The sequence below is a fragment of the Passer montanus genome, unplaced genomic scaffold (assembly GCF_014805655.1).
Source record: "Passer montanus isolate IOZ18808 unplaced genomic scaffold, ASM1480565v1 scaffold53, whole genome shotgun sequence".
Classification (NCBI taxonomy): domain Eukaryota; kingdom Metazoa; phylum Chordata; class Aves; order Passeriformes; family Passeridae; genus Passer; species Passer montanus.
The window spans coordinates 7,922,437-7,939,260 of NW_024370263.1; the positions used below are offsets into that span (position 1 = coordinate 7,922,437).

General features: G+C 48.1%; 1 protein-coding gene across 3 annotated transcripts in view; it reads right to left on the reverse strand.

Moving 5' to 3' along the window:
• Positions 1 to 16,824, reverse strand: part of TMEM132D (transmembrane protein 132D) — a 184,317-nt gene that overhangs the window by 58,304 nt on the left and 109,189 nt on the right. For all 3 annotated transcript variants that reach the window (XM_039724849.1, XM_039724850.1, XM_039724848.1), the window contains exon 4: positions 11,954 to 12,137. In XM_039724849.1, coding sequence (XP_039580783.1) covers positions 11,954 to 12,137 — 184 coding nt within the window. The remainder of the gene's footprint in view (positions 1 to 11,953; positions 12,138 to 16,824) is intronic.

Sequence of the window (16,824 nt, forward strand, 5' to 3'; positions counted from 1 at the left end):
CTGGTGAGCAGTGTCTGCATTACCACACAGCACCAGCCCTGCCTCTGCTGAGCAATTACACACACACTACCAAGATGTAACCCATGTGTACACATGGATGAGTTTCTTTTTGTTCCCTTTTCTCTAAATAAACCTGCATCAAACTGATAGCTGACAAATGCCTTTCTTTCCTTGGTCCTCCCTTTCTCCTCCTCACGCTCCCTTTCCTCTTTAGATGGGACTCAGAAGGGAACCTTTCACAAGCCAAGGCTGCATTAAAGGTTTGTGCTTTGCAGACATCCAGGAAAATATTAAATCCTACAGGTTTAGTCCCAGAAATTGTAAATAAAACAGCAAATATACAGACACTTTGAAGCTCAGCTCATGTTTTCCTATGGAAGGCCCCTAGCAAGAAACAATATAAATGACGCTCCCACATGAACAAAAATAACCAACTTCAATCCTTTAAAATCATTTTGAGGATCACCTGATGATCTTTTCATACACTTCTACACTGCTACCCAGGGCAGAAGTAGGGCATCAATCTCTTCACATGAACACTCCTGAAGCAGGAGTGATTCTGTCTCGAGTGCTTCCAAAAGCGAGCTGGTGATGTGCTGGGAGTCTGGTCAGGAAGAACGAGTCAATAGGCCTGTGACTCACAGCTCTTGTACTGATACCTTTATTAATAAGCTTATTTTCCTTTCATTCCAGTGAATTCTGAAAATCAATCCTTTTGTCAACTGCTTTGTGAACAGCGTACATGAGGGCAGCTGTAATTTCTGCAGTCATAAAGAAGTGCAGTCACATATTCCTGTGCTCCTCTTCTGCCATAAATAATTCCATTTGCTCAATGCTGAGGCCTTCTCCAACAAATATGAACCCTTTATGCAAGCAAGGTGGAAAGGTTCGCTCTGCCTTTCCCTCCCAGTTCCAACCAAAAGGCAGAGAATGGATGTGGAAAGAGAATGAGACAGACATAAAAAGAAACAGCAAAACAAAACTGCTCTTTGGCCACAGAGAGATCAGTCTTTCTTTAAATGAAACCAATCAGAGCCCATTAAGAGAGTTTTCTCTCACTGCCTCATGGCCACAGTGACAGGTAAAATGCTCCCTTTAGCTGCAGCTGGACTAACACTTGTTTTCCACGGGGGTTTTTCACAGGTTGACATTTGAAGTTATTTGTCAAATGCCTGCAGTGAAACATCAAAGTCAGCCCAAACCAAAGCTGCTGCTCTGACCCTCCCGTGGGTTTGGGGTCACCAGCCTGGTCTAACCAAGGTCCAGAAGTTCCCAGGAATCACAGAAAGCTCCTTCCACCGACATCCAACAACAAAACAGGCACTGATTTTGGAAGTGATGTTTGGCCCTGTCAGGAATGTGGGATTTGGGGGGACAGGACCAGTCCCAGGCTCTTGCACAGGTAGGAAGTAAATTCCACATTAGTCTGTGAGTACCTCGAAGCACTTGCACGCTGTTCTTCAGTGCTTCTTAGCATGAAGACTTCTAAAACCAGGAAATAAGTGAAATGCTTTCTTCCAGCTGTTTGTCCATGAAGCAACTCTTGATTGAATCCATTTAAGATAACAAAGAAAGAACGAGAGGAGATAAGAGTCCACCGGCAGGCATTCCTAAATGTCACCCTGCTGACAGAGCACACTGCAGCTGCTGCTGCATTCCCCCCTTCCTTCTCCCTCCTACCACCCCTCGTCCTTCCAGGGCACCAGGCAGCATTACTAAAGGAGGCACAGATGCACATTTTCTAGTGGAAGCAGTGACTTTGAAAGGGCATAACTTTCATCCTTTCCTCTGCCAGGGATGCTGCAGACCACATGAAGGTTAGCAGAGGATGTTCACAGGTGTAGGGCAGAGACTGCAGTGTGACTGAATGCCACCCAGGGGAACAGCCTTCAGCCAGACACGCTGCTCAACAGCACGGGAAGCAACAGAAACACCCCAGAACAGCTCCACCACCACAGCTTTGTGTTTGTACAGCCAAACTGCTTCTGGTGACCGAGCTGGGAGCAGCACAAGGAGCTTACCTGGTTCATCCACAACCTACAGGCACAAACAGCCACGCACGACACACAAACATGTACCACCATGTGGTTTACTGATAGCCTGGCTTGTTGCTAAGTCTTTTTCCCAGCAGATTGATGTCTGCTAACTGCTTTCAGGCAGCAGCAGCAGCAGCAATTCTTGCAATTAAGATGTGGATAACAAAGTTCTTTCAGAAAGGAGAACCAAATCATTATTAAAAAGTCATTGAACTTTAAAGTGCCTCCTTGCTGGCAGAAATAAACAACACATTCTGTAAATCTGGAAAGGATAGAAAGAGGAACCAACCCAGGAGCAGAGCAGCACCACCTGCTGTGCCCTGGGGATGCCAAGGCGTGATCTGGCTCTTGAGGCTCCCAGCCAGCACAGCAAGGACAGGGCAGCTCGTGGGCAGCCAGGCTGGACATCACCACATTGCCAGGGCAGAGAGAGGCACAGCTGAGCTGTGTCAGACACTGAAGGCTCTGGCATTTCCCCACATGTGAGTTTATTGCTCGGAATCCTGTGCAGCAGGACTCGCAATCACAGTGCCCTGGATTCTCCAAGCCCCTTGCAGAGCTGAGCAGGCAGCCTCTCTCCACCCCTCCAGCCTGCTCACATCTCATTCCCAGCACTGTCCTCGGCCCAGCCCAGGCAGCTGCAGCTGCTGGGGACATCCCTGCACATCACTCACTGCACATCCACCACACATTCAAAGCAGCCTCTCCTCACAACCAGCACGATTCAACTGGAGCACGTGGAAAGGAAAGCAGGAGCAAGAGAAGGACCCATCTTCAAACCCACTGACGAGTCCATCCCGTTCTGGCTGAACACCAACACCACACCTTCTCATGCTTTATATTCGTCCCACTTTAACACGGAAAAGGGAAACTAGAAATGAAGATAACTGGAACTGGACTTCTGCCTCCTCCTGAAGGCTTCCCCCTCACGCTGTGGAAGTGAGAGACAAAGCCCAGAGTCGCTTCAGAAAGCCAAGTCTAAAATATTTCAGTTTTTTACAGTAAGAAATTCCTAACTCATCTGACAGACCACAGAACAGAAAACACATCCATAACCCATAAATTTGGCTTTTACAGCATCTGCCCAACCACGTCCCCAAAGAAGGAGAGCTGAGGTTTCTTGGATGCCAGCTGCAGTACAGATCTGTTCTTTTCTGCTCCTTTTAGGACAAAATTAGATGTATACTTTTACATATTTTTACATATGTTCAGCTTTTTTCCTCTCTGTTTTAAATGTTGAAATGCTTTGTTTTCCCCCTCATGTCTAAGCTCTTCACTTTTTTTAGTGGTTCCTGTTATCAGCAAAGAGCTATATACATATATTAGATTGTACCCAGTTCTGACAAGGAAACTTAATTCCATTTTCTGACATCTTTTTAATATCAAAGAGAAAATACACATGTGAAAACAACACACCTTCATTTCACTGAAACAGGGAGAATTATTTTTAAATTCAAAGCTGGTTTGCCTCACAAATATTACAACCAGAATTTGGAATTTTTACCCTGAATTACAATGGAAAGTCTCATCACTATCGTGTATTGTCTTTGCTTATCAAACTATGTAAGATTCATATTCCTATATAACATAACAATTATTGGTTTTTACAGCCAGTTGGGACATTTGAAAGTCCAGCAAGTTATTTTCAAATTGTCAGGACTGATTTTCAGGCCAGGTGTAGAGTGGCTTCAGTATTGATGTTCCCTCTGTTTGGAGCTGATGGGTGTAGGAAATAGAAGTTTAGCATTGCAGGAAGAAGTCCCTTTGAACTGTAAGTGCTGTGTCTCCAGGGGAGTAATTCTGCAGAATCCCACTCCAGGGTAGTGATTCTGTTATTTTATGGCAGAACTACCAGTAAGTGGTATGAAAAAGAACCAGATTTTTTTAATTTAACATTTACATTTCTTATATGCCTATAATTTAGTCTCTTTAAATGTCAAGCTTTTTTAGATGAGCACTTTCCACATTTTGATGTTGTTGGGGTTTTTTGTATTCTCCCCACAATTAGAAATGACATCAGCGATTACAAAACAACATTAGGTATTCCAAAATCTCAGCTGTACAGATTTCCTGTCTTACTTTTTCCTCGTCCCTTCTCTGAAGGTCACGATGGAAGTGAAACAGATGTGCTGTTACAAAATCCATCTTCTCAGCATTCAGGAAACATTAAACTCTGAGATCTTCACCCTGGGGGCTTGGGTCCATGTCCTCTCCTTTGGGCACATCTCCAGTGCCCCCTCCCCAGGGGGACAGGGCCAGGCTCTGCAGGCCCTGTGCTTGTGCTGCTCCTGACACAGCTGGGAGCCCAGAACACCCCCACAGTGCACAGTGCACAGCCTGGTTCCTCCGGGCACAGGGGAACGTGCCCAGAACCACAGGGAGCCTCGGGAGGTCAGGTGTGACCCAGACATCCACCTGAACCCCAGCTGGCTGCTCTGCTTCATCCCTGCCTGCCCAAAGAAACACCATCATCATCCCTGCCTGCCAGCACCTTCATCATCCCTGCCTGCCCAGGCATCTTCATCTCTGCCTGACAACACCATCATCATCCCTGCCTGCCCAACACCATCATCATCCCTGCCTGCCCAGGCATCTTCATCCCTGCCTGACAACACCATCATCATCCCTTCCTGCCCACACCTTCATCATCCCATCCTGCCCAAACAAGCTCCTTCATCATCCCAGCCTGTCCAAACAAACACCATCACCATCCCTTCCTGTCCAACACCTTCATCATCCCATCCTGCCCAAACAAGCACCATCATCATCCCTTCCTGCCCAAGCTCCTTCATGCCCCAACCCCTCCCGTGTCTCTGCTGCCCCACACAAAGGCAGGCTGAGAGAAAGGCAGAAGAGGAGGCACAGGATCAAAGGTCTCCTTGCACACTCGCTGTCAGACACATCCTGCACACAGCCCAGCCTGTGCCACTCCCTGAGCCCATCCCCAGGCAGCTGAGAGCCGGAGCTGAGCCCAGCCCTGCCCAGCCCAGCCCTGCCCTGCCCAGCCCTGCCCTGCCCTGCCCTGCCCTGCCCTGGGGCACTGGCAGAGTGAGGCTTCCCCCACTGCCACCCTTTTTCCACGCCCTCCCTGCCCTGTCCTACTGCCAGTGTTTGTCCCCAAAGCTGTCCCTGCCACAGCCACTCTGCCTCAAGTGGCTTCTGTCTCCAGGTTTTTAACCCCTTCTGTGACCGTGCCACTGCTCCTTGTGCACGGGCAGGCACTGAAGGGAGCCAGGGAGGGGAGCGGGGCTCAGAACGGCCCCACAGAAGGAATGATGATTGCTGCTTGGTGCAGCAGCTCCACAGGCGCTGGGAGCAGCCCAGCTGGGGAGTGTCAGCGTGCTGGACCAGCAGGGCTGCTGGAAAGCAGCACCCCCTCTCCTCAGCAGCCTGGCCCCTTTGGCTGCTCGCCTCTGGGAGCAGCGGCTCTCAGCTCTGGGGACAGGCAGCCCTCAGGAGGTGACACACAACAGCTGCCACTTCTCAGTCCTGGTCACTCTTCAATCCCCGGCATCCTGACTCTAGGACATCTCACACAGGAAAAGGAATTCTTAAAACCACTGGCTGGAAGAAGGATGGGAAAGTCAAGGAATAATTCTGTTAATTGACTACTCTTCTTACTACTTGTAATCTAGAGGAAATCTAATTAATTCTACATGAAGAACCACTATTCTGTGGTGAAGTGTAATTCCTGATCTCTGGGGCTTCAGCTTACCAGTTGTCAAATTATCCAATTACACACTTGTTAAAATCCATTTTGGGGAGATTTTCATGGCTCATAAATAAATAATTTCAAAATCTTAAATCCCCAGGAGAGAAAAAAAAAAAGAAGGAAAAAAAAGGAAGCCCCCAGCCCCCAAACAGTACCTCAAAATGAGCAAGAACATCTAAAAATAATGTCAAGCTGCAAAAAGAGATCCCAGCCAGGTCTGCTCCAGCAGCACCTCTGTTTCAGCAAGGAGAAATGCTCTGCTTCTCCTGCAGCAATGCTTTATTCAAATCACTAACCTGAAGGGAACCAATTAAGGCAGCATCCCCTTCGTTATGCCAAAAGGGAGAAATCTTTTCATGAGCACGCCAGTTGAGAGGTGAGAAGCCAAGGGAGAGCAGAGCCCAAGCAAGGGAGAGCAGAGCCCAAGGCAAGGGAGAGCAGAGCCCAAGCAAGGGAGAGCAGAGCCCAAGCAAGGGAGAGCAGAGCCCAAGGCAAGGGAGGGCAGAGCCCAAGGCAAGGGAGAGCAGAGCCCAAGGCAAGGGAGGGCAGAGCCCAAGCAAGGACAGCGCTGCTCGGGAGCCAGGCCAGGGCCACCAAGCTGGGCAGGCAGAGCCTGAGAGATTCAGGAGCTGGGGCTGTCCAGCCCCACCAGGGCTGAGCTGGGGCCCACAGCTGGAGCCCTGCTGCTCCCCACAGGGCAGAGTGACACCAGAGGAGTCACACTGTCCCCATGCCTTAGCATTTAGCTTTTAGATTTTTTTTTTTGTATTTTCCAGTCTTGTACTGCTTTAGTGTAATACTGTAAAACTCCACAGCCTGTCAGCTGCTGTTCTCCCTTTTTATTCAGACACAATTCCTCTCCATGCCTGGGAATCAAGGACACCTCACTGGCTCAGGCCCCAAGAGATGGAAACAAAAGGGAGTTGGGGGAGCAAACTTGGAGTAAATGACTTCATTACCCGAAGCTGTAACTGCAGGATCTAACCCTGATATGTAAAAGGACCAAATTTATAAAGGTGTGAAAAACTCGTGACCATTTCGGGAGTAGCCCCTCGGAGGCTTTGACTGCCCAAGCTGTGCCTGTTGAAGGCCTTCAGTAAATACCCAATTTATTCTGTTAACCTTGTCCAGCCTCGGTTCTGGGGAGTGCTCATGGGAAATTCCATTTGGACACACAGGGAAAACGCTGCCGTGGAGACGAGCACAGCCAGGGCTCCCCAGAGGGATGGGGTCCCCTTCTCTGGAGGTGCCCAAGCCCCAGAGCACAGAGCCAAGGTCTCTCTGGGCTGGAGCACTTTCCTACTCAAAGTGAGGTCCCTTTCAGCTGGCTGAAATTTGCGCCACAAAAATGATCCAATTATAAAATAATTACAAGACTGTCACTCTGAAAACTCAATTCACCTCAAATTATTTTTGTTTTGAACTCAGAACATTTGTAGTAACAGTGGTTTTACAGCAGTGTGAAAACAGGCCAGCACTTCTAAATCTTGTGTCCATTGTCATAAAGCAGGGACGTGTTCTGGTGAAACCTGCTGTAAATTCCCAACTGCCATGTTTTCCTGGTCCTTCTACATTTCACAGCTCCGGAGCAACACAGAGATTGTCAGGGTGAAGGATTGGGCTTGTCTCAAACCCTGTTCAGTCTAATCAAAGAAAACACATGTGACTCACACTTCAGAAAGAACAGCTCTTATGCAAAGCCATTTTTCTTAGGCCTTAATCCGTAAGGAAAATACCCTTGTGCTGGTTCCTGCTTCTCTGGGGAGCCCAATTTTCCACGTCCCACATCAAACTGTGGCTGTCAGCAGCGGTGCCAGCAGGCAGCCCCAGCCCTCATCGCTCAGTGCCCCTCAGAGCCAGGCTGCTGCTCCAGATCACTGCATTACTCAGCCCCGCTGCAGCTCCAGGGACAAACCCGCATTTCCAGCCTCCTGTCTTCAGCAACAGCTGCACCAAGATCCCTTTCCATCACCCGTGGTGACAGTGGCAGAAGAAGGACTGGATTAAAGCAAGTTGTCACTGCTTGGGGACGTGAGGAGCCAAGTGTGTGTGTGTGCAATAAACACAGTTACTTCTTCACTGCATGCTCCACACGTCAGCACAAACTCCAGTTGTGCAGGGACAGAGCTGTTGCTATTGAATAGCTGTTGCTATTTCAAATGTTAAGGACCCCAGGGTCGTCATTAATTCTGCAAGGAAAAGCCCAGAGCACGTGGCACTGGTTGGACTGGAGGTGGGCTGCTCCACTCCTCACTCATCTCTTACTCACAAGGCAAAGCCAGGGCTGCTGGCCACACAGCTGGCCAGGGCTCGGTGAGCAGCAGCAGGAGCAGGAGCTGAATCCCAAACCCAGCTGCATTTCCACTCAGCTCCACGTGGGAATGAGCCCTGAAATCAGCCCCACTGCAGGGCTGTTCTTGTTGAACACAGAGCCCAGAACTGCCACAGCCCAGGGCACTGCCCAGGCCTGGTCCATCACTGGGGCACAGAGAGTGCCAACACCACAAACTGAAACAGCCTGAATATTTAACATCTACACACGGGAAAATGTCTTGTGGCTTCAGATCCCTGCAATTCAATTAATTCCTGAAGCACCACAGATTCTCCCATGTTCATGAAACACTGTCTCCCATCAGCTGCACGGGCTGACTGCAGCTACCAGGATGTGAAACAGAACCTGATCTGACTCCCACACTGCACAAAGATTGATTAACAAGCTCTGCAATACAAAGTCCTTGCAGTGGAATTGCCTGAGCACGAGAACCAATCCATAAGGGAGGTTTCTGGATCCAGGAAAAGCTGGGAGAGCCACAGCCAGGGAGACAATCTGTTCCTCTGGACTGCCACAGAAATACTCCAGAACCAGACTGATACAAGAGCCCAGAAACAGCCCAGGGAAAATCTGTGTTTTTACTGCTGTCAGTAATGACCCTGGAACAGACTGCTACTCAAATTTGCAGACAATATCAGTTGGGAAGGCATTGTCAATACAGAAGTTTGAACTATCAAATAGAAGCAAGAGATAAAGCCGAGGATTCAGAAAACAGCAAAGGAATGAAATGAAGTGAGAAGCTTCACCAGGGGACTGACAGTCAGAATTTCAGCGTCAGGGAAGGTCTCCAGGCTGAAACAGCAGAGCAGCAGAACGATCTGGATGTAACTGAGCCACAGGACAAGTGTGTGCCAACGTGGAGAACAAGCCCTGACCAACTCTACAGAACCCCCAGGAAACAGAAGCAAACCCTGGCATGCATCTGCTGAGACACAGGACAAAACATTTCCAGGACATAAACACTCGGGCAGCGATGGCAAGAGACATCATCTGGGATGCCTATTTCCAAGAAAGGTGACTCAGAACCAGAACTGGTGGGTGCTGAGACCTTCCTGGGAGAATGGCAAGTCTGTTTCATGGTGTGAAATTTGAAGCCCTTGACCTGTCTAATTTCAGGAAGCAATAGGATTTATTTCTGAAAAGAAAATGGTTGCTGGCAATGTCACAGTGATCCAACAGTTTCTCCCTTCCTTAGGAGTAGATTTCATCTCTGATTCACTAATCATTTTGATTTAAAAGGCTCCTTTTCAGCACTGGGTAACATTTTAATTAAATATTTGAAAACTTGCCGAATACTGTAATTGCAATTTAAAAGCTATGAATTAGGAAGGTAAAAGCTTTTATCTACTCTCTAGACATCTCTTTCTTTTTCATAAAGCTGTCAGTGGAAGTCTTTAGGAATATTCCTCATTGAACTGGAGTAGGACAGAGGGTTTGGCTGACGTGATCCTGCCCTGCTCAGCTCCAGGCAGAGCTCAGGCTGGCCCCAGCCAAAGCAGATCCCTGAAATCAACCTGCTCATCCCTCCCAAGGGGAGCCACCTTTCAGAAAAGCTCAGATTTCACCCCAAAGCAGCCTGGTGGTCAGCTCAGAGGGTGGAGGGGGAGAGGAGGCTGCAGCAGCCCCCTGGGAATTGTGGCAGCTAAGCCTGAGCTGCACCCAGTCTGCACCAGAACAGGAACAGCACTATTTACCACTGCAATGTGTCAGGTACATTTATAAGGGCATTAGTACCCTGGGGATTTAGAAAATCCATCAGAGGCAGCCACCACCATGACAGCTGATCCCTGTAATTATCAGAAATAATTGTAGTACAAATAAAGTTTCCTTTATAATAAATAGCCTCTTTACTGCCACAACTGGTTTTATTTATCTACCTGGTCTGCTTATACAGCTTCTCATGCTGATGGTAAGTAGAACAGTTTACTTCCTGTCAACATATTCATTAAAGTTTTAAAAAGAACATCAGGAGCAGGTTGAAACAATGGCACACATGAAATTACATGGTTTGCTATAAAGACCAATAAAAAATTAACCCAAATCATTCCTGTTCTCCAAAACCAGAGAAATAACAGCATACTAATTTTCATTGTGCTTCTTTCTAAATGGAAGATGATAATTTTTTTTTAATTTTACTTTAATACAAATGACAAGCTGGCTTTGCAAGGACCACGGGGAAAACTGAAGTATCAAACTAATCAAAGCTGGATGCCAAAAGGGCTGCACGTGAATCATCATTTCCTCAGCACAAAGCGAAGCGTGACAAAGACCTGGAGGTTTGGAACACCCTGGAGCTCCTTCCTGGCAGTGCAGCTAACGCAGAGAAGGTCACAGCATCCCCAGTGTGCCAGGGACCCAGGGACTGCTGCCATTTGTCTTTCCTCCTCCCCTCCCCACCATCCCCTCACCTGTTGCCTTGCAAATGCCATCTCCTGCCAACGTGACAGGCTGCAGGTGACCTTTGAGCACACAGCTCTGTGCTGCTGCAAAATGGGCTTTTCCTCATCTTTCATGGAAATTAGGAGAGTGAGCTGATTTGCAGCAGCTGCCAGCAGGATCTATTTTTGTTCTCAGGAGCTATATTTTGCCACTCTATCACTTGATAATAAAGCAATCACGGCTCGTGGGCACACCTGAGGAGAACTCTGCTTTCCTGCCACCACTGGAACCGCTGGGGAGGAAACCTTTTCTCTTTTCAATTATGTATGGAGGGAACAGAAACCCCAACATCTCCCATTACCTCAGTCTGATCCTTCCACAGCCTTAACCCCCAAGCAGAACTCGTGTGCTGCACTCCAGGGCCCCGCTGACAGCAGAGCTGGACTCGATGCCCCAGCCCAGAATATTCCGTGAATCTGGAAAAGCCTCTTCCCTTCCCAGCACAGCAGCAGAGACCTCCCAGGAGGCAGCAGCCGTGCAAAGGGGTCACACAACTCTCATTTGTGACACACACCCTGGCAATGAAGGCACCAGCCACCAGGGAGAAAACGTGGCTTTGGTAAAAGAAAGAATCCCAGCATCTGAGTAGTCAAAGTTGGGAAATTCAAATAACAAGAGCAGCCAGTTCTGGGAGTCAAAGTGCAGAGAACACCTTCAGTCTCCAGTAATGGCATAATTAACTTGCTATCACCAGGCAAACATCCAGGTTACATTTTTTTAAATGCTTTGGGATTGATTTTTGTTTTTCTTTCAGCACTAAATAATAACGTGTCAATATTTTCTAACAGATTGCCTGAGAACAGAAATGAGGCACAGCCAGACCTTACACAAGCGTGCTTCAATCCCAACAACAAAGAAATGTGAAAGGGACAGAAGAGGAAATGCACAAATTTCTGATTGTACTTGAAATCTGGGTATCTAACAGGCAGTTTTTAGGTAAAAACAAGGCTAAAGGACCAGGCCATTTTCAAGTGCTGTGGTTTTCACTGTCACCATGGGGCACCTGTCTGAATGCATTTCTGTAGAGCAGACAGTTGGCTCCACACTGCATTGTGTGCTCCCCAGCCAATTCAAATGCATCAGAACTCATGCCCTTGCTTTCATTTCTTCTCACTCTCAAATGGACGAGGAGTCGGAATTCAGGATGTGGGAATGCCGTCAGTCAGGGCCCCAGCCCAAGGTAAGAGCCCTCCTGCTCAGGTCAGATGGACGGAGTGCCCCAGCACAGCTCGTGCTGCACCCCAGCAGTTCAGAGCAGGGGCAATGCCACCACTGCAGCAGCCCCAGAGCAGAGCTGCCTCCCGGGGAGCTGTGCCCTCCCCTCCCGGGCAGGATCCCAGCCTCAGGTGTTTCCCTGTGTCCCTCCCTCCCCTCTGAGCTGGCCGTGGGCACTGTCAGTGCTGGAGCCCTGCAGAATGCCAAACAATTCCTTACCATAGCCAAAGGGACAACTCCTACCAGGTCCTTCTGGCTCACGTAGATCTTGGAGATCCCCAGATCGGATGTGGTGTCTCCAGGGTACTCCACCTGCCAGGTGATGAGCTGGGTCTCAGGCAGGTCAGTCAGCTCCTCAATCTCAAAATCAATCTGCATGACTTCAGAGGCAGGACCCTCCGCACTGCAGCAAAGAAAGGAATGAAATGTTCATTCACATGACTGATAAGCCAGGAACATAATTGCTTTTATATTAATAATACCTTGGATTAAGGCTCCTTCAAAGAGAGGATTTGGTGGGATGATGGATTTAATAATGAATTAATCATTTGCACTTGTCTTAAGATTTCAGGTTATTTCCCACCAATTCAAGGGGTTCAGTAACACTTTGTGACTGGATCACTGAGCACTGCTGCATTTCACAGGGGGAGAAACACAACCAGATCAAAGGCAAAACACAGGCTGCAAGTCCAGCCTGAACTGAGCCCAGACCCCCCTTCAAGGAGCACACTGCATTTCCTCCCAGGTAAAGCCCTAAAGGGAATCACTCCTTGAAGGGGGAAACCACTGCATCAAAACTATTTTCTGTTTATTAAAAAGACAGGCATGGAAGAAAGGCCAGAGCTCGGGATGGGGTCCATGAACAAGGGCAGCAGGCAGCAGAGGACTGCAAAGCTCAGAATTAATTTTTGGCTATACTGCTGCCTTGCTGTGAATGTCAGTGGGAAGCTCCTTTTGTCCTTTGCTAAACCAGGAATTACAGATAATCAAGTTGTTGTGAGAGAGTTACAAAACTGGGCAGTTTGGTATCAGCCAGTCCTGCCAGGGTCCTTGAGTGAAACCCCCAGAGAAGAGCAAAGCCTGGCTGGCTGTGACACTGGGGGCTCTGTGAGCTCTCCTTCCCTGTTTCCATGTTTGTCTCAGAGGATTCCTTACAGCAGAAATGCAAGCAGGGAATTGGAAAGGGAATTGATGCAATTCCTGTAAAGTCTGTTATAAAACCAGCTGCTGCATGGAGAGCTAGTGAAGATTGCATTGTCAAGGTGAGCTCCTTGAGCCAGTGGCATCGAGGGAGACAAGAAAATACTCAATTTCCTTAAAGCTGCAGAGGAATGTGGAATTTCCTAGCAGTGCACAAATCCAGGGACACTGGGAAGGATTTTACTCCCAAAGCACTGAATGCTGAAGCAGCATCAGTGTTTGTGTGGAGGGGAGGGGAGGGAAAGAGCAGAATTTCTTTCTGTGGGATAATCCTCGAGGAGAGGCAGACTGGCACAGCACTGAGGTGTCACAAGCCATTTCTGCGGGAGGGTGCAACTAGGAAAACAGGGAACATTTCAGCAACTGATTAGAGAATCCCAAAATGCACCCACGCCCAGCAGGCTTCCCAGCTGAAGTGGGAAAAGAGCTGAAACTAAGGATACACTTCTATGAAGAGCAGTTATGACAACAGCCCCAGACTGGGACTTTTCCCAAGATCCTCAGAGATTTCCACTGTGCTCACTGAATTCAGAGCTTTACCAATGCCTCTTGAAGAGGCTGATCTGATCATCTTTAAGGTTTGTATTTCAGTGGATGCACTGTGTTCTTTCTCTCCTGGATGGAATTAAAGCAAGCCAAAATGGAACACATTGTGTTCAACTTCTCATTTCTTCCTGTCATGGAAAAAAGAGCACAATTTCCAAACTTCACGCTGCCCTGGGTGGGATCAGCAGCTGCTTCATGCAGCTGTGACCACGGAACCCCAGCTCCCTTCACTGTGTGAGCAGGAGCGGGCAGGCGGCACCGGGCCGGGCTTGTGCAGAGCCCTACCCCAGTGCTGTGCCTGAGGAGCTAAAGGGAGCCTCAGACAGCGAGCCTGGGGCTGGGGCTCTGCTCAGCCGCACCACCGCATTTACTGCAACACTGCATCACTGCCTGGGGCTGGGGCTGGGGCTCTGCTCAGCCGCACCACTGCATTTACTGCATCACTGCATTTACTGCATCACTGCATTTACTGCCTGGGGCTGGGGCTCTGCTCAGCTGCATCACTGCATTACTGCCTGGGGCTCTGCTCAGGGTGCAAGGATCCTGTGGGAGAGGAGAGGAGAGGAGAGGAGAGGAGAGGAGAGGAAATTTCATTCTCCTCCACCCCCACAAACGTGGCCAGCACATCTCCTGCAGGGCACCAAAGCAGTCTGGCCTGAAACGCCGCAGGGCCCGGGCAAGGGTGCAAAGCAGAGCTGAGGAAAGGAAGAAATGTTTCCAGGATTACTGGGAAAACCTCCCAGCAGAGAGGAGGGTGGCAGCAGCACAGCTGACCCCAGGACGCCTGCAGGGCTTCGTGAAAACCATTACTCCTGTTCCACAGGAGAGAAAATTAAACTGAAAATTACTTTCTCATAAAAAGAGGGGATGAGATGATTTATGCACCACAAAGTGGAGAAAAAGGTGACATTTCAGACAGAAGTTAATTTTTTGGGTAAAAGTAAGGTTATGTGCTGTGTTGGTATTCAGACAAAACCACCAAGTTCTCTTCCCTGTGTGGGAGGAAACAACATCAGCCCACAGCAGATGTAGATAAATGCCTAAAAAGCCAAAGCACTGCCATGTTGGAACAAAGCTCCACATTTAAAAAAAAAAAAAAAACATTTAATTTCTGATACAGATTCTGTTTAAAATGAAAAAAGAAACCTTTTCCTGTGGTATTTTCCCCAGAATGTAAACAATTTCACTAAAAGGATTTTACAAACCTTCTCTGCTCCTCTCTTCTGGAATTTGAAGCCATTACTCCTGATAGCATCACTGAACAGTTCTTGTTTCCCAACCAAGGATGAGGAGGTGGAAAGGAAATCAAAGGATCACTAGAGAATCAGCCCTTGCTTCAGAATATTTGCTTTTTGGTACCTCCTTCCCTTCTCTCCCCAGCCCCAGAGCTCCCCTAGAGCACTTGGACATTGCACTTACACTCCCCTACAGCAGCAGATCCCCAGCACTGCCAAAGTCTTTATATAAAGTAGATTTTATCCATAATTTTGCAGTGCTCCTGGGAACATGCAGCCCAGTACCAAACTGTCTTCACACCTAAACAGATTTTGGGTGGGGAAAAAAAGGAGGAGGAAACTAGAAGATATTAAGAGAAAAGAAATCACTGAGTGGAAAATCTCCTGTACCAGAAGGAATATATTTATATATATATATATATATATATATATATATATATATATATATATATATCCCATCTATATTTAAAGTAGCCAGGAGAGAATCCTGATAATCTTTTAGTTTATTTTCACCAAGAAAAGATTGTCTGTCTAGTCTTTGCTGAATTCTTAAAAAATATCCACAACTCTGGGCTCGGGAGAGAGAATCCTTTTATTTGAGAGGGTTTTTGTTTTAAGAAGCTCTTCATGAGTCAAACTGTTGTGGCAGGAGGGACATTTGCATTCCTCTCCACATCTGCTGGGGAGACAGAGATCACACCTCTGCTGAATGCAGAGCTCTTGCAATGCAGTGACTCCTGCCCCGTGCCACAGCCCTCGTGCTGCGTGCAGGGGTGAGAGGGGAGCTTGGGCCCTGCAGGGAGCCCCACAAACACCAGGGCTCGTGCCCAAGGAGGAGGCACAGAGGCCTGCAGCTCATCTGAGCAAAGGCAGAGCCCCCGGGGCACTTCCCATGGCAGTCCAAAAGAACGTGTGTGGGCTCACCCCATAGCTGGATTTTGCTACCCAAACCCAGCAGCGTGGTGCAGCTGCCCCACGTGTGCCAGCACGCTGCCAGCTCATCCCCACACATCAACAAACAATCAAAACTCAAACATTTCAGACAAGAAAGTGAGGCCTGGGGCTCAGCCCACCCCAGGTCAGAGAGGGCACTCTGAAAGCCAATATCTGTGGAACCTGGAGCACTGTGCTACAGCCAAGATCATTGCTCGCCATTGATGTACCGAGAGAGGGTACATACAGCACCACATGAAAATTTAACTTTAGTCAGTGTCATCTTGCTATTAAAAATTCAGCATAGGTAGACTGGAAAGTCATTTTTCTGTGGGAACCACTGCATGAAGTGAACCAACTAGCAAGAAAAATCACCAAGAAATGAGTCTGCTAATCATGTAATAGAGTTATTTTTAAAAATTGATCCATCTCTCTGGAGCTTGGCATCAGTAGTGTTGGTTGAGAAATATTTGCTGAATTATTTATTTGACTTTTATTTTTTTGGTATTGTCAAATAAATTATTCACTATATGATATTCCAGCTGTTGATAGCACTTTTCCCAAATAACTCAATCCAAAAGTGAGCAAAAATTAGCAAATCTCTTAATAAAATATCAATTTAAAACATAATTACCCACTGAGTCAGCAGTTCAGTTCAGAACCAGGGCTCTGAGCATCTCCTGGCGTGGTACAGGCAGGGATCATCTCCCCCCCTGTGCCAAGGGAAGGGTAAATCAATGCTGACTTTATTGCATCCATCAGATAATCACGCAGTGAGTGGTCCCCAGCAGCCAGGGACATCGGGTCCCTCTGCAGCAGCCCCACCACGAGGCACGAGCAGCTCAGCCCAGCTCCTGGGCAGGGGGCAGAGCTGAAGGCTACAAAAATGGTTTTACTGGCAGTGCAAAGTGCAATAAAACCCTGCAAATACACTCAACCCGGCTTTCTCCACCTGCTGTTTTACTGTCCTCGGCACAAAAATAACAATAAATGTAGGATAACTCACTTGTAAGTGTGGTAAAGCTGCAGAGGAGGAGAGCAGGCACAGCCACGAGTGTTCACAGTTCCTGGGTGAGGAGTCTGCAGGATCCAGCCAAGGCTCAGACCCGTGCAGGACAACCAGGGAATGTGGTGATGGTTGGCCTAACCAGGGGAAATCCTGGAAAAATCAGCCCC